Source organism: Neopelma chrysocephalum, unplaced genomic scaffold (genome assembly GCF_003984885.1).
Source record: "Neopelma chrysocephalum unplaced genomic scaffold, ASM398488v2 Primary Assembly neopelma1_182, whole genome shotgun sequence".
Lineage (NCBI taxonomy): Eukaryota > Metazoa > Chordata > Aves > Passeriformes > Pipridae > Neopelma > Neopelma chrysocephalum.
The window spans coordinates 797,989-820,878 of NW_020897844.1; the positions used below are offsets into that span (position 1 = coordinate 797,989).

Genomic DNA, 22,890 nt, shown 5'->3' on the forward strand with positions numbered 1-22,890 from the left:
CTCTGGCCAAGTTTTCCTGTCTTATCTGGCTCTTCAGGGCAAAAGAAAAGAGCCTGAGCCAGCAGCCAGTGCAGGAGGGTCTGAACAGGTCTCACAACCAGGCAGCTCTGCAAGAGCAAACACTTCCCTGAAGCACCAGCCCACTTCCCAGCCCCAGCTCTGGCACGAGTTGCTGCAGGAGGAGAAGGCTTTGGTGAAGGTCACAAGGCACCAGAAAGCCGGGGGAGGGAGGTGTGTGAGGTGCCCAGCCCCTTGCTCCACCTTCTGCCGGCTCCTCAGCCCCGGTGCCAGCGTGTGCTGGCAGCACATCCCATCTCCCAACACCGCCCCCGGTGCAGGAGACAGCAGAGGAGGAAACATGGAGGTGACATAAAAAACAGCCTTTGCTTTCTTGGCCATCTGTCACAGCGTCGCAGGCGCCTTCCCCAACACAGCCCAGCTCGGCGCTGCCTGGCAAAAACAGGCAGTTATTTTGGTTCCCCAGCATCCAGCAGGAGCTGGCAGATCTCACGGTGGTTTTCAGTGCTGGGACCCACTGGTTTCATCACTGGGACAGGGCACAGCTCCCTGGGCACCCCGAGCACCCCTGGGGTTCAGTCCCTCCAGCGGTGCCCACTGGCACCTTTGCTGCTCCGTGGGCAGCATCCCTGGGCTCCTCCTCTGCCTCACCAACCCTCACAGGGCAGACTTGGTTTGTCTGAAGGTTCAGACACAATCTGGAGGCTGTGGGGAAGGCACTGCCAGATGGAGGACCCCAGGGAGGACTTGTCTCTCCTGTGGTGGCACTGGCAGCAGGTGGATCCTCGCTGTGAGTCAGGGCAGGGAGCTGAGGGCAAAACCACCCCAATATTCAGCCAGATCAGCTCCCTGATGGGGACAGGAGGAGGGGACCCCCTTCTCTGGTGGTGCCTGCGCTGGTTTGGGATGGGGAATCATGGGATCATGGAATCACAGAGGTTGGAGAAGCCCTCGAGGACCAGTGAGTGCCACCAGTAACCCAGCACCACCAGATCCACCATGAACCACGGCCCCAAGGGCCACATCTACACATTTTCTGAACACTTCAGGGGCAGTGATTCCACCACTGCCCTGGGCAGCCTGTGCCAGGGCTTGACAAACCTTTGGATGAAGAAATTTTCCTCAATATCCAATTTAAACCTCCCCTGGCACAGCCTGAGGCCGTTCCCTCTCCTCCTGTCCCTTGTTCCTTGGGAGCAGAGTCCGAACCCCCCCGACTCCCCCCTCCTGTCAGGGGGTTGCAGAGCCAGAAGGTCCCCCCTGAGCCTCCTTTTCTCCAGACTGAGCCCCCCCAGCTCCCTCAGCTGCTCCTGCTGCTCCAGCCCCTTCCCTGGACATGCTCCAGCCCCTCAATATCCTTTTTGTAGTGAGAGGATTTGAGTGACCCCAGGATTTGAGTTGCCTCCCCAGTGCCCAGCACAGAGGGATTATTCCAGGGGGGTGAAGCTGGCATTTTATCCACTTGGGCATGGCCATGCAGGGCCTGCAGAGGCTGAGCAGGGGCTGTGCCCCCTCAGAGCAGCCCTGAGGTGCTGGGGGCCACTCTCCCCTCCAGCACAGCATGATGGGCTCCCTGTGAGAACCCACCAGAGCTCTCTGGCCTTCAGGAGATGTTTTTTCCTGCAGCCCTGCTCCGGGCACACTTCCCCCACTGCCTGCTCCCTCTCCCAGTCACGAGGCAGCGTCCCCAGAGCAGCCCCAGCGAGGGCTGGCAGAGTTGTGACACATTTCAGGAGGAGCATTAATAGCTCAGAACTGGAGGCTGCTCTGTTGGGGCCCTTCCACAGTCATTTCTCAGGCAATTCATTACCCAGCTGAAATTATTCCTCGGGGAACAAGACAGGTAATTCTTTTACATCGAGCTTGGAATAACTTGCAGGAGACCCACTCAAAGCAAGCCATGACAAGAAGGGCTTAGAATTAGTTTCCCTGGGATATTTTTAAGTGGGATCATTTCCTTGCAGTTGTCTGGATTCACAGGGAGTTTGCCCCAGGAGCAAAGGCAGCAAATTTGAAGGAAAACAGGAAAAAAAAATACGGGGAAGAGGCAAGAAGAGCATTTTGACATAGACAAAGTGACAAGGGCTGATTTTGTAATAAAAAGTTATTTTCCTGTCACATTGCAACAAATGAGGACTAAGAGAAGGGAGAGAAAGGCTGAGAAATGGCAGTGCCATGAGGCAGCTGGACTAAGGCAAGAGAATTTAATGTTTTTTCTCTTTCTGTTTATTTCCCAAGCTCCAAAATTACCCCTCAGCAGGAAACCAATGCCACGTCCTCCCACCATCTCTGCATTGTCATCCAAACTCAAAGCAGGAGTGGGAATTCCCTGATCCAATGTACTGAGCTGAGCTACGCTGAAGACTTGGCATTAAAGGACAACAGGTCCCATGAGAGGTGCTTTGGGAAAGGCATTTTTGGCTCTGGCAGGTGGCAGACCCGTGCCACGCTACCCGTGCTTCCCAAAAAAATGTCTCATCACACCCAGAAAGGAAAAGCAGGGGAGAAGTCACCAGAATTCAAGGGGTTCCTGCACAAGGGCTGTGGTGGCTTGAAGAAAGGAGGCCAGAATCACAAAATCACAGTCCCAGAGTCCCAGAATCACAACCTGGGGAGGGCTGGAAGGGACCACAGAGGGTTCTTCTGCTCCAGGATGGGTCATGTGTTTGCAGACCTTCCCCCCCACTGGGAGAAGAGGTGTGAGAAACGAGGTGAGAGACAAGATGAGAGTTTGAAAGGAGCCCAGAAAAGCAGGGAAACGGCCCTGAAATATCCCTGGGATGGGATTCACCAGGAGCAAAGGCTCCTGGAAACCTGCCTTGATCATCATGGGTGGGGGACAGCGAGCTGGGCACAGGGATGGCCCTGGGGTTTTAGTGGATCCAGCTGAGGGAGAACTCCTCTAAAGCTGGTTTTTGGGGAGTTTGAGAAATAGCTTTCACAACGTTGCAGCCTTTCCCTCCCCTCTCCTGCAGCAGGCAGGAGGCCTGAGCCCTCTAAATCAACCGTGCATGTGGCAAATTCCTCAAGCAGCCAGAGCTTCCTGCTCCTCGTGCCAGCAGTGGTGCCTGGGGGCTGCTTGGTGAACCAGGGAATGACCTGACCAGCATGGAAATGATGTTTAGTGTTACTTTACTCTGGGATTTGTCCAGGTTCCCTGACCTGGGTGGCTCCCTCGTGTGGGATGTCAGGGTATGGGGATGCCAGCAAGGAGCTGGGGATGCTCAAAGCTGCAGCTGCCACGAGCTTCAGCAGATGAAAGCACCATCCTAAACCATCCCCAACTCCAGAAATGTCCATAGCTGAGGGGCCCAGCTGGGAATTGCCACCACAACATGGAGAGCAGTGCTGATGCTGAGTTTTGGCATCGCTGCTCTGTGATTTCTTCATCTCACCACCCCCTCGTGCCAGGAGGGAGCTCTGAAAGGGCCTTTGGCTCAGAGCACCCAGGGGCCAGCTGGACTTCTTTGTGTGCTGTTCCCTCCTGTCTGTCAAAAGGTAACCTGGTAGAGACCTTGCAGGGAATGATTGGAGCTATTAGTCATCCCAAAGCCCTGAAATAAGACACCTGCAGGCAGCGAGTGGCCCGAGCTGTTTGAAGGAACTGTGCCTGTGGAAATTCCTGCACAGATGAAATTCTTGCTGGCTGCTCCCTCTTGGCCTTTGCTGAGCCAAGGAGAAGGAGCTGGGTTTCACAGAATCCCAGGATCACTGAGGTTGGAAAAGACCTCCAAGGACATCGAGCCCACCCTGTGCCCGATGCCCACCTTGTCCCCCAGCCCAGAGCACTGAGTGACACATCCAGTCATTCCTTAGACAACTCCAGGGATGGGGACTCCAAACCTCCCTGGGCAGCCCCTTCCAATGCTTAATAACACATTTTCATGAAGAGATTCCTCCTGATGTCCAACCTGACCCTCCCCTGGCACAGCTGGAGGCCGTTCCCTCTCCTCCTGTCCCTTGTTCCTTGGGAGCAGAGCCCGAACCCCCCCGGCTCCCCCCTCCTGTCAGGGGGTTGCAGAGCCAGAAGGTCCCCCCTGAGCCTCCTTTTCTCCAGGCTGAGCCCCCCCAGCTCCCTCAGCTGCTCCTGCTGCTCCAGACCCTTCCCTGGACACGCTCCAGCCCCTCCATGTCCTTCTTGTCCTGAGGGGCCCAGAGCTGGACACAGCCCTGGAGGTGTGACCTGAGCAGTGCCAGCACAGGGGGACAATCCCTGCCCTGCTCCTGCTGCCACACTATTTTTGCTTCCAAAATGTTTTGTTGTGGCTCATCCCGGAGCTCTGGACACTTCAGCTCCCAAGCCAAGGGCTTGGGAATCAGCCCCTCAAACCCACGAGGACGGGAGTGGGCAGAGCCACCTCCACCTCAGTGAAACGTGGTCAGTGCACAGCAGGGCTTTGCAATTGCTTTGCAGCCCAAGGGAAAAACCAGATGTCAGGTCTTGACTTGAAAACAGCAGCATCCAGAGCTCCCTACCATGGCAGAGCTGCTGCCTTCCTTCTTTTTCCTTCTCATTTATCTGAGAAGCACATAAAACTGGGAACTGTTTTAGCCCCAGATCAGAAGAAATACCCCCAGGCAGATGGAAATGGGGAAAAAAAAGCTCCAGGAATGGTGCAAGTGTGCTCAGTGCCCCCCTGCCCAGCCCAGGGACTGTCACATTTCTGCACAACAAGATGAGGAACAGCCAGAGAAATGTGAGCACGATTTGTCATCCCCCCCCATGCCTCGTTTCCACAGGCACTTTATAAACTCTGCAGTGAAATGCAGCCACCTGGCACACGCTGCCGAGGGGGAGAGGGAAGGGAAACTTGAGCCAAGGCTGCAGAATAAGTCCAGCATTTTTTCCAGGCGTGATCTTCCAAGCACTGCCATGAAAAGAACATCAGGATGGTTGTTCCTACCTGTGCAACCTCTCTGAGCCCTCCTGGGCCATCTGTGCCAGATGCTGCCCACTGATGTGCCAGGCTCTGCAGGGCACAGCTCCTCAGCTCCACAGGGGTATTAAAGCCCCCAAACCCCCCAGGGCTGCAGCAAGGGAGGGCACTGAGCCATGGACACAGCAAAGCTCCTTGTTCCTCAGCCCACACCTCACAAACCAGGGAGCCAGAGGGCCACGAAACCTCCCAGCCCCCAGCAGGACATGCCAATGGTCCCCTGGGACAGGACATACCCTGGGCCACCTGCAGCACTGCCACAGGTTCACAGCTGCAAAAGGCAACAGGTTTCATCTCCCCTTTGCTCCATCCATGCAAAGAACAGCAGGATGTTTGTTTGTTCCTACCTGGGCAACCTCTCTGAGCCCTCCCTGGCCACTGGGAACTGCCCTAGGTGCCAGAGACCAAGGCTTTGCTCCAGGACACAGGGATGTGGAGCCTCACAGGGGACTGGCTGGAGAACCTGTGTGTCCCTGGGCAAGGCAGCTTCTCAGCCAGAAACTGCTTCACTCTGCCTTGGCACCTCCAGGGTGGAGATGTTCTGGTTTGTTCAGGTGAAAAAGGAGCTCCAGAGGCCTCAAAGTCTGGCTGTGAATGGTCAGTGCTGGATCAGCTGTGCTGGTTGTCCCTTGCCCTGTCTCTGCTGCTCACTCTGCTCAGCTGGTTCATGATCAGAGCTGCCCTGGGCTGATGGAAACCTCTAGGGGACAAGCTGGACATTTCTAGGTCAGCCTTGGCAATGATTTCTGGTGGAAACCCACAGATTTAGTGTAGAATCACAGAATCATTCAGGTTGGAAAAGAGCTCCAAGATCCTCAAGCCCAGCTGTTGACCCAGCACCACCAAACCACGTCCTCAAGTGCCACATCCACATGTTTTTTGAACACTTCCAGGGATGGTGACTCCACCACTGCCCTGGCCAGCCTGTGCCAGGGCCTGACAGCCCTTTCCATGAAGAAACTTTTCCTAATGTCCAGTGTAAACTTCTCCTGCCACGACCTGAAGCCTCTGGCTGTGCTGGAGCTCCTTTTTCACCTGAACAAACCAGAACATCTCCACCCTGGAGGTGCCAGGGCAGAGTGAAGCAGCTCTGGCTGAAGAGCTGCCTTGCCCAGGGACACACAGGTTCTCCAGAGTCCCCTGTGAGGCTCCACATCCCTGTGTCCTGGAGCAAAGCCTTGGTCTCTGGCACCCAGAGCAGTTCCCAGTGGCCAGGGAGGGCTCAGAGAGGTTGCCCAGGTAGGAACAAACAAACATCCTGCTGTTCTTTGCATGGATGGAGCAAAGGGGAGATGAAACCTGTTGCCTTTTGCAGCTGTGAGCCTGTGGCAGTGCTGCAGGTGGCCCAGGGTATGTCCTGTCCCAGGGGACCATTGGCATGTCCTGCTGGGGGCTGGGAGGTTTCGTGGCCCTCTGGCTCCCTGGTTTGTGAGGTGTGGGCTGAGGAACAAGGAGCTTTGCTGTGTCCATGGCTCAGTGCCCTCCCTTGCTGCAGCCCTGGGGGGGTTGGGGGCTTTAATACCCCCGTGGAGCTGAGGAGCTGTGCCCTGCAGAGCCTGGCACATCAGTGGGTAGCAGTGCTCAGCTTCCAGGCTGGTCCTGTGGCAGCTGGCAGAGCACACACCGAGCTGGCTGAATGTACTGGGAATTCATTGCAGCCAATTAGTCCCATTTTCAATTATCTGAGAGAACGAACTTGGCTAATTAGAGTCTAATTACATTTTGACTGCTTCTTCAGCTGTCTTGTCCTTTTAAACCCGGACTGGAGGACCCTGTGAGGCAAGAGGGGAGGACTCCCAGCAGCACAGAAACCTGCAGGATGTGACCACTTGTGAGCCCTGCCAGAGAGGCTCTGGTGTAACCCCACGTGCAGGGCAGCTCCAGCCGTGCCAGGGCAGAGAGCCAGCATCCAGCACCAGCTTCCAGCAGCTGCCATGGAGAGGGAACAGAGCCCTGGGCTTGCTTCCATGCACACCTGGTTTCCCTGGAAGCACCTGCCTCCGTCCTCACACCCACGTGCTCCAGCCTCCAGTCCCGACACACCCTGAGGGAACAAACCCAGCTCTTCCATGGAAAACCAGAGTTGTTTGGCTTTGCAGCTCCAGGTCCTTTTCCAGAAAGGCCATTCAAGCTGCCTGATGCCATGGGGTAGGTATTTCTCCTGCCTTTTGTTGATTTTTGCCTTGCTCATCTCCACCCCAAAGTCAGAAGCAGGTGGTAACTCACGTCCTCACAATGTTGGACCCTTTCAGAAGAACTGCAGCATCACAGGAAGGCTGGATCTTGTGTTCTTTCCCCCTGGAGTCACTCCAAAATCCAAAAGTGGTGGTGTTCACTAAAGGCAGGTATCAGCTGGCATAAATCATAAATAGCCAGTGAGCCCACAGGGAAGGAAAAGGCAGATCTGACAAGGGATTGTGGTGCTGAGTCCTCTGATCTCACAGCTCCTTGCTAGGAGAGTAAATCCTGGGGTGTCTGCAAAGGTTGTCACTGGGGCAGGAGGGCCCCATTCATCTGAGAAGACACATTCAGGCCTCATTAATTCAAAAAGAGGAAAACTTCTTTGATTTAATACCTGCCCCCTGACTGCAGCCCAGCAGAGATCCCTTTGCCACGGGCAGGACTCGTGGCAGTGAAAGCCCTGGGCTGACAGAGTGACAAAACTGCCACCTCCACCTCGAGGTCACCTGTGACCTGCAGCCAAGGTTGCCATGCACACCCAGCTCTCAGCACCTCTCACTGCTCTGCCAAAATCTTTGTCATTAAAACGACATTTTTGCTTTGTTGTTGATTAACCTGTCTCGAATTAATGATATGAAACTGTCACCCCCACTAATGAGCTGCTGGGAATGATGAGAGCTGCAGAGACCTCTCTGGAGCGAGGCTTGTGTTTTACTTACAACCTGAAACACATGGAGATGAGCAGCATTTTTCAGACCAGAGACAGTCACTTCAGATGCATGTTTCATGTCTTTGAGTGTTGCCAGTGCCTCCACCACTTCCCAGCACGTTGACAGTGATATTTTCAGGGATGTGCCAAACCACACTGATTGCTGGCAACGTTCTGATTTTCTCCTAACTCGGTTTTCCATGACCATGTGCTCATGGAACAAACAAGTCCAAGAAAATGCCTGTCTCTAAACTCAGAGGAGCACAAACTTGGCCAGACTGATGGGGAAATGATTGGCTAAGTTGTCTGAATGGGAGAAGTGGTGTGAACCCAAAGGTGTATCCAACATCATGGATCAGGTGTGAACCCCAAGGTGTATCCAACACCATGGATCAGGTTGTTGTCAGGGCTGTTGAGGAGGTTTTGTGCTTCCCTGTGTTCATTGTTTATTCTCCAGGACTAAACCCAGTGGTTTCCAGTCTCCCATTCATACTTGAGAAAGCCAAGTTGGATTCAAGAAGCCAAAAAACCGCTTTAAAGGCATCTAAACTTGCAAAACCTCATGAGATACTCACTGCTCAGACAGCACAGCCCAGAGCAATTCCTGGAGTGCTCTGTGGCCTTTTACCTCTGTCTTTTTGCCACTGCTCAGGGAGTGTTCAGGTCAGGTTGTGGCACAGGTCTGAACCAGCACCATTCTCACACCTGAACAGGATCATCTCTCAAGGTCCCATGCCCAGAAACGTTCCTGGTGTTGTCCGTGTCCCTCACACAGATGGGGCTGCAAGATCCATTTTATTCCAGGGGCAGCTTTAATTGCTCACACAATCCCCAAACAGCTCTGATTTGGCAAAGAGTCAGAGGCACAAAACACATTTATTTGGGGGTGAGGAGCTCTCTGTGCCCTGGGTTTCGTGGTGGGCACCGGGTGTGCTCTGCCCATCTCAGCAGGGAGCAAACCCAGTGCCAGGCTGGCAGCTCCAGGCAGGAACAGCCAGGGGGCCAGGTCTGAGGAATTCCAGGCCAAAATGCCACCAGCAGCCTCAGCAGCAAAGCAGCTGGAAGACACAGAAACTGGGAAAGGATTCCCTTCCAAACAGGGGAACTGGCAGGCAGAGTCTCTGCCCCGACTCTCCCTCGAGTCCCTGGCTCTGGTGGCATCAACTTGTCCCTCCCTGGCAGAGCTAATGGACTACAGAGGCTCAGCCAACACAGGAGACCCCCGGGAGGGCAGTGGGATTTATGGAGTGACATTCCCGAGTGATGGCAGCGTGGATTTCAAACCATTTCCCAGCCCAGTGAACCCACCACGTGCTCCCTCGGCTCCCTCCAGAGCAAACGGGCTCCCAGAGCTGCTCATTTCACCAGCACTGAATCCAAATTCCACGTGAGGACCAGCTGGACACCCCTCACACACTTGCTGGAGTTTGGGAGGGGAGGTGGAAGAGGCTTTTTGCCCATGGATGGGAGGACAGGAGGGCAGGAGGCAGAGCCAGCATTTCCATCTTGCCTTGTGGATGCCCCTTGGGGAGCACAGCAGCCTGGAGACCTTGCCAGAGCCCAGGAAATCTGGGTTTTTTTCTTAGATCTGTCCTGGGGATTTAGGAAAACTGGTCTGTCACCTCCTTGACAGCCCTCAAATGCCTGTTTAGTCTTGGAGACCTGTTTTGGGAACCTCCACCCCTGGGGATGCAGGGAACCGGGGTCAGGCTGTGAGCCGGGACCGTCCTGCTGTGGGCTGGGCTGGGCTGAGGGTCTGCCCATGGCACAAACACTGCACAGACACACAGACACTGCACAGACACACAAACACTGCACAGACACACAAACACTGCACAGACACACGTGTCCCTCCCCTGAGCCCACGGGGGACACTCCTGAAGCCAGGTCAGAGCTCTGGCAGGGAATCCAGGTGGTGGTAGAGCATCCCAGACCCACCCAGGAGGGGAGTTCAGCCCCTCACCCCCTTTAGAATCAGTTTAAACCTGCAGGGATCCACTCCAGCTATTCCTCAGCCTTTCCAGGGCAATGTGTCTGGAACAACCTGGTTCCCTCCACCTACCTACAGAACAAGCCCAGAACTGCCAGATGAGAAACAGGAAACTGCCACTTATTTAATTTGATTGCATTTTACTTCTTTTTTTTTTTTTTTCTATTTTTTGGGCTCTCAGAAATGTTTTCAGTCTGGATTGAGGTTACAACCTGGGTAATGCCTCCCTACTTAAAAAAAAAAAAAATAGCTGTTACCATAACAACCTGACTCTGTGCTTCATTACCATGGCAATTCTCAGGAATTATTAAATACTCTGTGTGTTTGGTGCAGGTGCTCCAGTACATCTGGTGCCAGGCTCAGGTTGGGATCCTCCTTTCCCCCCCCCCAATCTGTCTGTCTGTCTGCTTTTTAACTCTTCCCTTGCCCTCTGCCCAGGCTGCCAGGGCAGGGGAAGGATGTGGGCATCATCTGGGACTTGGTTTGGGGTTTTTGGGGTTTTTTTTTGAGGGGCACTGTATGGGGTTTTCAGGTGGGTCAAGCCACGTCTTTATTTCTCCAACTGTGCCACCATCAGTGATTCCAGAGGCAGAGGATTTCTCTCTGCAGGCTGCTCAGCAGGAGGGAAATGCTCTCACTTGCCTTGCTCTGCTCTTTCCCTGCTGCCTGTCTGGAAAAAAGACATTCCAGCTGGAACAGAACCCCAGCAAGTGGGGACCAGCCCAGAGACAGGGAACTGTGCCTGGAGGAGGATGGTGAAGGTCCAGGGCAGGTTGCATTGGGGGGACAAGAAGCAGCTCCCCATTACAGGACAACTTGACTGACCACAGAGTCATGGGATCACAGAATCATGGAATCACGAAGCTTGGAAAAGACCTCCAAGACCACGTAGTGCCTAAAATCCTGGTTGTTTTCACAGAAGGGATGCAGACCAGACAGACCAGTGAGTCAGACCAGTGTGACCAGCCCCACAGGATTGCACTGGTATCTGGTGTTCCACTGCTGGGAGATGATTTTAGATGACACTCAATGGCTGGTCCTTGCTCTGTGTGATGTGATGATCCACCTCAGCACATCCCTTCCCTCCCTGTCACTCCAGCAGCGTCTCTCAGTCATTCCTGTACAGCTCCTGGCACTCCGGGGACATTCTGGAAGTTACTGTGCTACAAGTAACAATTAAAAAAGAAAAAAAATACATAAAAATAACATCACACCTGCCTTGTTCAAAAAAAAACAAAACTGCTTAAATTTTCTTTAGAGCTGGTACCCACTTGTGAGCTTACACTAAATGAGTGGGTGTGAGGTGACAAACCACAGCTCTTCGTGGGGAAAGGCAGCAGAAAGAGCCATTATGGGCTGGTTACTCACACCAGCCCTGGAGCAACCACCTCATCCCCTGGCTGCAGGACTGGTGCCTCTGGGGCAGGGCAGCTGGGTTTTCAGGGGCTGGGAGGGCAGCTCTGCCCCCGAGATCTGGAGGACATCGTGGTGCCCTCAGAACCTTCCCTCCCACCAGGCATGACCTGCACTGGCATCTGGGAGAACAGGGTGGGGATGGAATCAGGGCAGTCAAAACAGCACCAGGATTTCACCTCAAGAGGGTCTTTAGACCCCACATTTCTGACCCAAGGGGTTCCCTCACCACACCAGCCCTCTGTTGTCTGCTTCTGGTCTCCTCTTGCTGTCTCAGTGGTGGCATCAATCCTCCGGAGACCCTCATTTCCCCAGTAATTCCTCCCTCTCAGTGGGGTAATCAGACTTTTATTGGGAATCTAGTGGGGTGGGGACTTATGTGCAAGTGTCTTAAACCCTCTGCAAGCAAGACAGAAGCCCAGCAACCCCAGTGACCCCATGGGGACATGTGCTGTGGCATGGAAATGGGGATGGTGCCCACCATGCCCACCAACCCCTTCCTCTGCGGATCCTCTTCTCTCGGTCCACACGACCTGGTGACACAGACACATCCCTCCTGCCAGGAATGACACACCAGGAATGACACACAGCAGCACCAGAGGATGGACAAACCAATGCAAAGTTGGGCTTCCCTCTCCCAGTTGACTCCTCCTGCCCCAGCAGGTGCCCAGCTCTGCTGCCCAGGCCCTGTCGTGGCTCCTCCACCTTGCGTGGACATGACTTTGCTGTGGGTGATGTTTCTCCTCGCCTCTGCAAGACTCCACGGCACAAAGGGGCTGAAGACCCCCACCCCCCACTGCTGGATGTGGCCTCTAAGGACACCTGGCAAGTTGGTGGCCCTGCGGGACTGCAGGGAGCAGGGCCCCCAGCACACACACAGGCTGGCAGGGTCCTGGCAGAGGTGGGCACAGCTGAGATGTGGGAGCAGCTGCTTCACCCAGGGCACAGTTATGGGCATTTTGGTGCTTTCTGTGGATTAGCAGCTTTTCCTGTGAGCTTTCTCTCCTGACTAACAAACACTGCAGGGTTTCTTCCATCACCTCTGAATTCTACCTTGTGTTGGGGCCACAGCTGGTGGAAGGGCCAGCAAGAGGGACCGAATGGCAGCTGAAAGCACAATGGGATGGGAGTTCAGTGGGTAAATCTGGGCTGTCCTGTGGCAACACAGCGGCCTGGAGATGCACTTACACCTTTGGGTCACACACACAGGTCCAGCCCAAGGGTTTGCAGAGCTGGGTCGTCGCATATTTGGGGTTACTCACGTCTCACCCTCAGGTCTGGGCAGGCTGAGCTCCCACAGTGGGAGTGATCTGCACTCCTGTGCAAGCAGATCAGAGAATCTGAGAATCACAGAGTGGTTTGGGCTGGAAGGGACCTTAAAGCCCATCCAGTGTCACCTCCTGCCATGGGCAGGGACACCTTCTACTAGCCCAGGTTGCTCCAAGCCCCATCCAACCTGGCCTTGGGCACTTCCAGGGATGGGGCAGTCACAGCTTCTCTGGGCAACCTGTGCAAGGAGATCAATGGCCATAACACCCCTGTCAGCAGCAGGGACCAAAATCCCCTTCCAGGCTGCCCTGTGAGGCCACTCTCACGTCTGGCAGCAGGAAACCCTCCATGCTGAGAAGGCAGCTCAGGTCTGCAGACCCACAACTGCCACAAAAATCACAGAATCACAGAAAAATCACAGCCCTGCCTGCTCAGCCCTTCCACTGGCACCAACAGGACATTCCAGGGCTTTCAATCCCAAATTCTGGTCCTGCCTCTACGTTGTTGTTGTGCTCTTAAGGCTCATCCAGGCAACAGGTCAGTGGGAGCAACCAGAGCCAGCAGTGCCCTAGTGCTGCTCCACATCCCCTGGGAACCCTGAGAAGGTGCTCAGCAAATATTGATTAATTACAAAACATTCTCTAATCGTGTTCCTCCCTCTGGGAAAGGCAGAGAGCTGTTCTTCTGGATTTCCATCCAAGTAGCTCAGGCCATCAGCTCCTCCAGCATCCAGGGTTGCTTTTCCACTACAGAAGTGGACCCAGCAGGAATATTGTTGGCGCAACAAAACACAAATTATTTCCATCTCACACCCACAGCCAGAGCTGTAATTCCATCACAGAACAAAGGTCAGGAGTCCTCCTCCTCTCACATAATTCAGTTTTGACAGCTCATCAGGATCAGAGGAGCTGGAGGTTTTAACTCAAAGGCTGAAATCTCGCTTCACAAGAGGCACTCGAAGCATCTTTATGAGTCTTTGCTTCAGCACTGTGCAGGTTTTTAATATGAGCCTGGAATGTGTAGTTCCTGATGAATTTATTTGCTGGTGATAACTGATACTTGCCTGGGAAAAATGATGGTGGTGGTTTCTGCTTTAAAGAAATACCTCTGATTACAGTTCACTTGGAAGGTGAGATGGTTATACCTGGAAATAGGATTGAAATTCCTGAACTCCGCACACACAAAGAATAAAGACACCACAAAATTCTTTTGAAACAGGTTGGTTTTTTCCTGAATGTTCACCAGTTTGCAAAAAAACTACAAAAACCTCAAGGACTATAACAATATAGCACTTGGAAAAAAGGCTGGTGTGTACAAAAACAAGCATGCTTTTGTTTTGGGGGTGGAATGGGGTTGGTGTTCACCTGGGTCCTTTTCTTCCTTCAGCAGAATGTGAAAGAAGAAAGTACCAGTTTATTTAACAAGATAGCTCAGAAAAATAAGGAAGAACATGCTTTCCCTGTTACAAAACCAGCAGAAGGTGCATGCTCAAGGTCCAGAACACTGACACATGGACTGACACATTTTGGAGCATGCAGACTTGGTTGTACGACCCACAGGGCTCTTCCCTTCCCCTGCCCCTGCCAAAGACAAAGTCTACGCCCTGCATTTTGCTTTTCCTTTAGTTTGTTCTTTTCTTTTCTTTTTATAACGAGTTATTTACCTTTTTTTATTTTTTTTTAATTGAGCCCTCAAGCCCAGGTAGCAGTATCCAAGGAAACAGCAGGAAAGACTCCAGATCTGCACATTATCACTGTTTCTGCAAGTTTCATGCACAACTTAAGCCATTTCTGCATGCAACACGATGCTGGGCATCCACTGTGCTTCACCCAGCTCCGGGGACATCTCCCCCTTCACACTGACAGTTTGTTGGCTGGGAAGCACAGCTTTGCTTTCCCGTGGACACAGACAGATTAAAAGACCCCTCCCTCCCTTCCCACTCCCCCCAGCTGCCCCAAACACACGGAATGTGCATCTCAGCACCGGGGTCCAGCCAGTTCACTTGCCTACAAGAGCCTCAGTAAAGTCCCATGATCGCGGCGCCCACGTCCTTGGAAGGTCTTCGGTCCTTCACCAGGAAGTTGATCATGCTCTCGGACTTGATGAGCAAGTTGCAGCCCAAAAAGAAGATGCCAAACATGACAGTCAAGGAGAGGACGCAGAGCACGGCGATCTGCACCACCCTGGTGATGAAGAGGCTCCTCTCGTCGGGGCCCAGCGCCGAGGAGCCGCCGTCGGTGGCCAGCACGGCGCCGGTCCCGTTGCAGCAGGCCATGAGCACCCCCAAGCCCTGGGTCCTGTTGGGGTCAGCTCCCTGCTCCAGGAGAGTCTGGTTGAAAAAGGATCCATTCATGGTCTGTCGAGCGATCCCAAAATCTTCAGGAAAAGGCGGAAGGGAAGCTGGGCTGGCCCCCTGCCCACCCCTTGCAAGCCGGGGTTCGACGGGCTCCGGGGCACCTCCTGCCTTCCTTCTCTCAGCGCCTGGGATGGAGAGGGAAACTTCCCCGAGGCTGGGAGCAGGTGGGAAGCCCGGGATGCAGCCAAGGGATGGCTGGCTCCCAGATCCCTCCTGGCACGGCGTTAGCACGAGCTCCCAAACCAGGAAAAAGGAGAGAGAGAGAGAAGAGGCGAAGGGGGCTCGGGGGAGAGGACGGCAGCCAGAGATCACCCCATGCCCCCTGCCCTGGCCACTGCCCCAAGCTGCCCCCCTAAAGCAGTGCCACCCGCTGCCGGGGCTCCCCCGTGGGAGGGAGAGCTGGTGCCTGCCGGCTGGGAGCTCCACAAATGCAAGTTCCACGCTGAAGTCCTCACCGTGTTCGAAGCAAAAAACAGCAACTCCACCCCCTTCCAGCCTCCCCCCAGGACCGCCTTCCTCCCCCTCCACGCTCACCCTGCTGCCCACCCCTTCCCCACGCTGGGCACCCCTTCTCTGCCCTGCCACGGGTGCCCACACCCAGCCCTGTGCCACCCCCGGCTGGGGGCTGACCCCTGAGGCCCTGTGGAGCAGCACCTAACTCAGCCCTGCCTCCAGCCCCCCACACCTGCTCCCAAAAGCATCCTGCACGGCCGCTGTTCCTCCCGGCAGGTCCCTGTCCCCTCCCCCGAAGGCTCCTGTGAGCCTCAGGTCAGCGCTGCCGTCGCTGAGCCCTGTTTGCTGCTCTGTGCCACCCACTCCTTCCCCGAGCAGCCCAACGCAGCCGGTCCACCCCCAGCTCTGCTCGGCGATGCCTGTCCTGTGCCTCTGGAGGAGCAGATCCAGCCCCGTTCCTCTGGCCGGGGGTTTCCTCCTCAGAGCACACTGGTCTCTCTCTTCTCCCCCCTCCTGCTCCTTTGGCCCCTTGAAGGGCAGCTCTGCAGTGCTGCCCCTGATCTCTGCCCTGTCCCACAGCAGCATCCAGGGCTGGAGCATCACAGGCCCCTCAGCCCCACCAGGACAATCCCAGGGGAAGCTTCATCCCTGCTGCCCTCTCTGTGTCTGCACAAGCTCCCAAACTGACCCCCAGGTCAGGGTGCCCACCCCTGTCTGGCTCATTCCTGACCCTGCTCCTCCCAGGGCTGTGCCCGTGGCACTGCCATGCCCTGACTCCCCAGCTCTGCCCTTTGGGGTGTGCCTGGAATCGTGTGTGGATGGCACAGAGCAGCAGATCACCCCCAAACCAGAGCCTGAGCACCTTGTCCCGGTTTATCCATGTCCATCTTGGCTCGTTTCCTCTGCCCAGCCCCCGAGGGGATTGTAATAATCCTAAAATGAGGATGGAGGAATTGCAGCCAAAGGCAGGGGCCTGCACTGACCAAGGGTGGGGGGAGCTTTGTAGGGTCAGTGCCAGCTGATCTTCCTTTTGGGCAGGGACCTGTGCCCCTGCTCTCTGCTGTGACTTTAGGGGCCCAAAACTGTTGGGTTTGGGGTTTACTTGTTGCATTTTCCTCCTTGTTCAGCACCTGGTGTTTCTCTCCCTGAGCTGCTCCCACTGTGAGGGCACTTTGCAGAAGGAGCACTTGCAGGAAGGAGGTGAAAGCCCTGATCCAACGAGCTGCTGCTTGTATTTAACCTGAGGGTCAGGAAAAATCCCCACGGGAAAGCAGAGCACCAGCAGTGCCCCAGCCCGGGTGGGTGGGAGCTCCTCTCCCTGCTCTGCTCCCAGACTGAAGGAGTTTCTGCTCCCTCTGGTGGCTCCAGCTCCAGCCTCTCCTCTCCCAGCACACCCCAGCATGGATTTGGGCTGCACACACGCTCCTGGGTCACAACCTGTGGCGATGGGGCTGCCTGGGCTCTCAAACACTCCCCTGCCTTTATCCCACCACAGATCTCAAAATCCAGAGCATCCCACTGGCTGTTACACATTGCCTGAATGCAACATCATGGAATCCTGGAACGGTTTGGAATCATCTAGTTCCAAGCCCCCCAGCCGTGGGCAGGGACACCTTCCACTAGACCAGGTTGCTCCAAGCCCTGTCCAAGGTGATCTTGAGCACTTCCAGGGATGGGACATCCACATCCCAGTGATGTTTCCAGGACAAGCAGCACCTTCCTGCAGCTGGCTGGGAAATTCCACCCAAACGTGCTGGATAAGTTCTTGCCATCCTTGTTCTCAGGCATGACCAGCCTGGGAAGGTCCAGGCAGGCGAAATACTTCATTTTATTACTTTTTCCTTCTTCTTCAGAGTTTTTGCACCATGCTGGGAGTATCACAGCCCACGCTGGGCAGGGAGTTTCAGGACTCAGGGAGCTGCAGGACCCTTGGGAACAGCAGCACTTGCCAGGTTGGGCAATTGGGTGCTGGGCAGGATGGTGAAGAGAGCCTGGGCCATGGATGGCAGCTCAGGTCTGGGGGTGTGCAGAACCCAGCAGGGTCCCACAGCTCTCTCTGGACACTTCAGATGAATCAATTGTCCCTCCCACGAAGCACTTGGACATGTCACAGGGTGACACAGGGTAGCACATGGGCACAGACAGCCATGTGGGCAGAAAGACACGTAGGCAGCACGTCCAGGCAGAAAATAAGGAATTTGGATGCCCTAAAACTGGCTAATGGGGTCTGCAGTGCAAGGTGGCTCTGGGGTCTGAAGCAGGGCAAGACTAGAGCTACCCAAAAGCAGGTCTGGGGGTTGTATTGATGTCTCAGCCAAGGTACAGCCCTTTCTGACACCATGTGAGGGTCAAAGGACTTCTAGTCCCCTTTGCCAAATCCTCATTAACAAGCCCTGGGGAGGGAATTGGATCCCAGGCAGACAATGATCCCAGTGATCCCAGTGAGCAGAGCCCAGGCACCACGGGGGGACAGCAGCACCCACAGGGACCATGGGGCTGCTGGGGAAGACAAGAGGCATCAAAACATCTTCTTTCACAGCCAAGGAAAGCTCCAGACCCTGAAGCAGAGTCCACATCTCCATCTCACCCTCACAGACACTGCCACCTCCTTGAGATCCATGGGATGTGGGACAGGTGCTGTTATCCCCATCCTTCCTGGGGCTGTGCTCTCACACAGCACTGGGCACATCCCCTGCAGCCTCTGGCACTGCCAGGCTGTGGCTGCAGCTCTTGGTACCAATATGGGCTCATTTTCTACTGCCTGGAATTCCTGTGAGTTGGATCATATTGACCCAGGGTTGCCTCATTACTGTCCCCAACCCCTGTCACCCTGTGGGAAGAGAGCATCCCAGGGCTCCAGGGAAACAGCCCTTCTCTCCCTTTTGCCCCCCAGCCTGTCTGTGGAGTTCCCCTGTCTCTGCCCTTGGTGTTGCTGGGCAATGACAGGTTGATAAAACCCCTTTGGGAGGCATCCACAGGCAGCTCCATCATTTCTGTGCACATCCCATTCCCTGTACTTGCTTAGCAAGTGTGTGTCCTCCATTCCTGAGGACACAGAGGGGAAAAAAACAATACAAGCAAGAAGAAAATCAGGTCCAAATTATCTGGCCCCAAGCTGAACCCATGTCCAGCTTTGTACCCAAACTGGTTCCACCGGCTCCAATTTTTGGCTGGGTCTCCTTCAACTCCCAGCTGGGATATTCCCATTTACCCCTCTCTGGGCAAATACACATATCAGTCTGTATTTGCTCTATTTCTCCTTAAATCCTTGAACTCGGGTGGCTCAGCCGGGGTTTAAAACGAGCCGCCTTTCCCGCAAGAGTTAACGAAAGGAAGGAGCGCGTAAGATTTTGCGAGGAATTAAAGCCAGGCGGAAGAGCCTATGGGAAAGAGCCTGTTACCAGCCCCGCGGCTGCAGGTCACCAGTGCCGAGGACTCGCTGCCAGGGTTTCTTAGGTCCCTGTGCGAGCTGGGAGAGCGAGAGCAGCATGAGGAGCGGGCGGAGGGGCGGGCGGGGGCACTCCTGACTCCCGACTGACGAGCCCGGCGCAGTTTCCTCCGCTCGCCATGTGTGTCATCCAGCCCGACCCATGATTCACCTCCTGGGCTGCTCAAAACCTCCCGAGCTGCTCCCCAGCCCTCTCAGAGGGGCTGGTCCAAGCGGCCCCCCGCTCTCGGGGCTCGGAGGAGAAGATGGGACGAGCCTGGCTGGCGCTCGGGATCCTGGCGCTCTGCGCCGCCGGAGCCTGGGGTAGGTTCGCTCTGGCACCGCTGTCACTTCTTAGAGCCGGGTCGCTTAGTGAAGCTGTCGCCTGCTATTTCTACAAATCCCAGGACTTTCTGCCTTCCCGGGGTCCGCGATTTCTTGGGAAAATCACTGGGAGGGGGGAGCTGGCAGCCTGAACTGCGGCGCGTTCCCACACACAAAGCTCGGCTCGAGCCGGTTGGGCTTTGGCTGGGTCGGGGCCAGGGGGTTCTCAAGGATGTTACAGGGTCAGGACATGGTTTGGTGGGTTATTTTCACTGGGTGTGGCGAGTTTGTATCCTCTACCTACGTTGCGTTTGGCTCTGGGTGCTGGTTTGTAATGGAAGGACTGGAGTGTGGCTTGGGCTCCGTCTTTCCCAAACAGAGAATTCACTGGCAGATCTCACGGGGCAGGTAATTCCTGCGTCCGGAGCATTTTAGGAGCACGGGCAGGGGGGCATTTATGTCTTGTGTTATTTTTTTCTCGTGTTATTTTGCTGCTTTTCTTTAAAAACTCTGATTTCTGGCATCAGGTGATCCCAGGACAAATGTAGTTTGTATTTTAGAAAAGTTCCCCAATGTCTGAAGTACAGAGGAGCCTGGAAAAGCGTTATCTCCCCCCCTCCCCCAGGTGTGTTCCCAGGGCTCAAAGTCAATCCTGCAACTGCAAAACCGGTGATTTATAAATCGGTCCCATTGTTTTCGAGGCCAAACTCGGGGGGTTTGGGGCAACATTGTTCTGTCTAAAGACTTCCAGACCTTGGTGAATTCCCAGGAACAGCCTGAGGCTCCGATCTGCTGCCGGATGGAGCTGTCACCAGCACAGGACACGGGATAACCCCTGGAAGAGTTTGAGTTGGCAGAGATGCAGTTTGGGGCTGTGCAGGGGATTGATTTCTCTGGCCCTATGTGTTGGTGTTTGTGATGAGCTGAGCTGAGTTTGGGGCATCCCATCCCCAACAAGATGCTGGCAGGAAGGGAGAGGTTCAGAGAGGAGAAACACCCCCGGACTGGCAGGGTGGGGATCAGCCAAAAACGGGGCCAGATCCTTATCGTTGAGTCGAGCAGAAAGACCAGAGAGGATGTTAAGTAGGTGTGGTTTGTACCTTTATCAAGTCTTCTAAAATGCCTTTATCAGGTTGTCTGTGAGCACATTCTTGCTCAAATTGGCAGAGGGGGAAAAACCAAAGCGTGTGGCTGCTCCTGGGGCACTCACAGGTTACTCCTAGTGCAGACTGGACTGAGTAATTTTCCCCAGCCAGGGCAGGGTGATGCCAAGCCATGGATGTCTGGGGTGTTCCACGTGCATCACTTCCCTGGAAGTGTTCTATCCCAGGCTGGACAGGACTTGGAGCAACCTGGTATAGTGGAAAGTGTCCCTGCCCATGGCAGGGGGTTGGAACTGGATGATCTTTAGGTCATTCTGAGCCCAATCACCCTGTGATTCTATGATTTCACCTCCCTCAGGGCCCCAGGCCCAGCCCCAGGTGGGTGATTCCCATCATCCTGCCCAGTTTATCTCCCATTTCCCTGGATTTCAGGATTGCTGTTTGTTTAAAAAGCCAGAGTCTTTAGGATCAGCTCAGTGTGTGAGAACAGCTGCTTTCATAGTCAAAAAATGCAGCTTTTGTACTTGGGTTTATTAGTTTTTATGGCTGGAAAAATAAGCTGCAAAGATGAAAAAAAAAAAAAGGTAACTAAAACCCACAGAATTTGTTAGTTTAGGCTGTGCTGGGACCGTGTTAACCTGCTCACAGCCAGGCTGTGTCTGAGCCTGGGGGGCACTGCCAGGCACTCACAGGGCAAAACCTGAGGGGACTCCAGCTGCAGCCCCCTCCACATCCTCCACATCCTCCACTCCTCTCCATCTGTGCTCTCACATCCCACAAAACCCTCCCTGCAACCAGTGCTGGGAATGCCAAAATAGGGCCATTTCTCCGTGGTGAGGGGGATCACAGCAGGATCAGCCCCACGTTTGGAGGGCCATAACTGCCCTGAGCAATCCCAGCTGGCACCCAGCGGATTTCAGCCTCTTCCCAGGGGAAGGGATGGCCCTGCTCCTCCATCCAGCCTCATGGGAGGCAGCCAGGAATGGCTGTGGAAGGTGCTGGAGGTTGGGGAAGGGTCCTCCAGCCCTGGGAACATGGAGTGATGGACACCATGGGGACCTGGGGGCAGGTACAGACCTCCAGGGACCCCCCAAGGAAAGCCACCAGCAGTGGCACGGTGGCACAATGTGACATCAGCCCCCAGGGCAGCCTTGGGAGTGGCAGCATCCCTGCCCCATCCCTGCCCCATCCCTGCCCCTGCTGCAGTCCCATCTACCCCCACGTGCAGCTGCCCGGCCATGAGACCACTGCTCTGCCCAGGCTCGTGGCCCTTGTTCCAAAATCCACCAGAAAATTGGGGTTACATCCCCAGCATGAAGGGGGGACACCAGGTCAAGGACTCCTGGGCTGTGGGGCGCTGGCAGGAGGGGGAGAAAGGAAATTATGAGGTTCCAGAGGCTGCACATAGACAGGAGGTGATTGGTACCAAAATGTGGGCAGCAGATGAGCTCAAAGGGACAGTCCTGGGGCCTGTTAGCCCTGAGCTGTACTGACTGGTACAAGGTAAAACTGCACAACAACAGGTAAAAATAAAACTCAGCAACAGAACAGCTTTGCTCAAAGTAAGGCCTCTAAGAAATGAGACTTTTTTACCTGGATATGCTTTAGAAACAAAAATGAGTTCTCAATATTCACCCCTACAGGAAAGGGCATGTACTTTCTGCTCCAAACATACTGGAAACATAATTAAGACTTGCTTTCCTGTATCTTTAGCTGTACCACTATAGATAAAGCCAAACAACTTTCTGGAATAGCTAAAACTTAAAAGCATAAACACTGTTGAAGCTTCATGGCATGAGGAGGCAGCCAGGGGCTCAGCTGGCAGACAGGAGCTCGGGATCTCCTCCACATGGAATTTCAGTGGATCCTGATCTCCCTGAGATGGAGTTAACCCTGCACAGGGGACACTGAGGCAGGGAGTGGCTGAGGGACTTGGCTCTAGTCATGGGGGAAACCTGTTTGAGCCAGGATTTGGGCCAGTGTGTCTCACATCCCAGAGCACCCACGGGTGGCAAGAGCCCTTGTCAGCTCTGCAGTTCCCCAGCAGGGTGGGTGCTGGGGCAGAACCAGCTGACTGAACCAGCTAAAACCCACTGTGAGGGGACAAACCCCACAGTGGCATTAAACAGGAGCCAGGGCCAGGAGTGTTGCTGGTGGCACTGGGTGCTATAACCCTGCCCCAGGCAGGGCTGAGCCACCACAGCCGTGACCCAGCAGCTGGACACAGCCCCTGCACCAGGGACGTGAGTGTGGAAATGCAAGGAAACTCCTGGCAGGGGCCAGGGAGGCCCCTGGCACCCCTCCCCAGCCCTGACCGAGGGGCCACGGTCCTGGTGGGGGTATCAAAGCACCAGGGCTCCCCAGGGACCTGCAGATTTGGAGGCTGTTCCCGTGTCCAGGCACGTGGCTCTGGAGTTGGCAGCTCCGAGTGTTTAATCCCGAGCGCCGAGGGCTGCCCGGGTAATGCTTCCCTGCTCCCCCGGAGGGCTGAGCCGCTGCCAGGCGTGGATCTGGCTCCCAGCACGGCACAAATCCATGGCACGAGCCCCGGCTGCAGCCACCGGCGCTCGGCAGGGCAGGAGGGATTTCGCTGGGACGGCGGGACAGGAGGGATTTCACTGGAATGGGGCAGGAGGGATTTCACTAGGATAGGGCAGGAGGGATTCACTGGGATGGGGCAGGAGGGATTTCACTGGGATGGGGCAGGAGG

General features: G+C 55.0%; 2 protein-coding genes across 2 annotated transcripts in view; one reads left to right on the forward strand and one right to left on the reverse strand.

Annotated features, from left to right (window-relative positions):
* Window positions 1-13,721: 13,721 nt before the first annotated feature.
* Window positions 13,722-15,706, reverse strand: LOC113976794 (reprimo-like protein). The gene is made up of 2 exons (XM_027702334.1): window positions 15,559-15,706; window positions 13,722-14,998 (listed from the first exon to the last, which is right to left on the reverse strand). Exons 1-2 carry the CDS (start codon window positions 15,572-15,574, stop codon window positions 14,535-14,537), a joined length of 480 nt encoding a protein of 159 aa, XP_027558135.1. The 5' UTR covers window positions 15,575-15,706; the 3' UTR covers window positions 13,722-14,534.
* Window positions 15,707-18,797: 3,091 nt separating this feature from the next.
* ITGB3 (integrin subunit beta 3) overlaps window positions 18,798-22,890 on the forward strand; it is a 23,888-nt gene continuing 19,795 nt past the window's right edge. Inside the window, exon 1 of the mRNA XM_027702311.1 lies at window positions 18,798-19,077. Within this exon, the coding sequence (XP_027558112.1) occupies window positions 19,020-19,077 (58 nt within the window). The 5' untranslated portion in view covers window positions 18,798-19,019. The remainder of the gene's footprint in view (window positions 19,078-22,890) is intronic.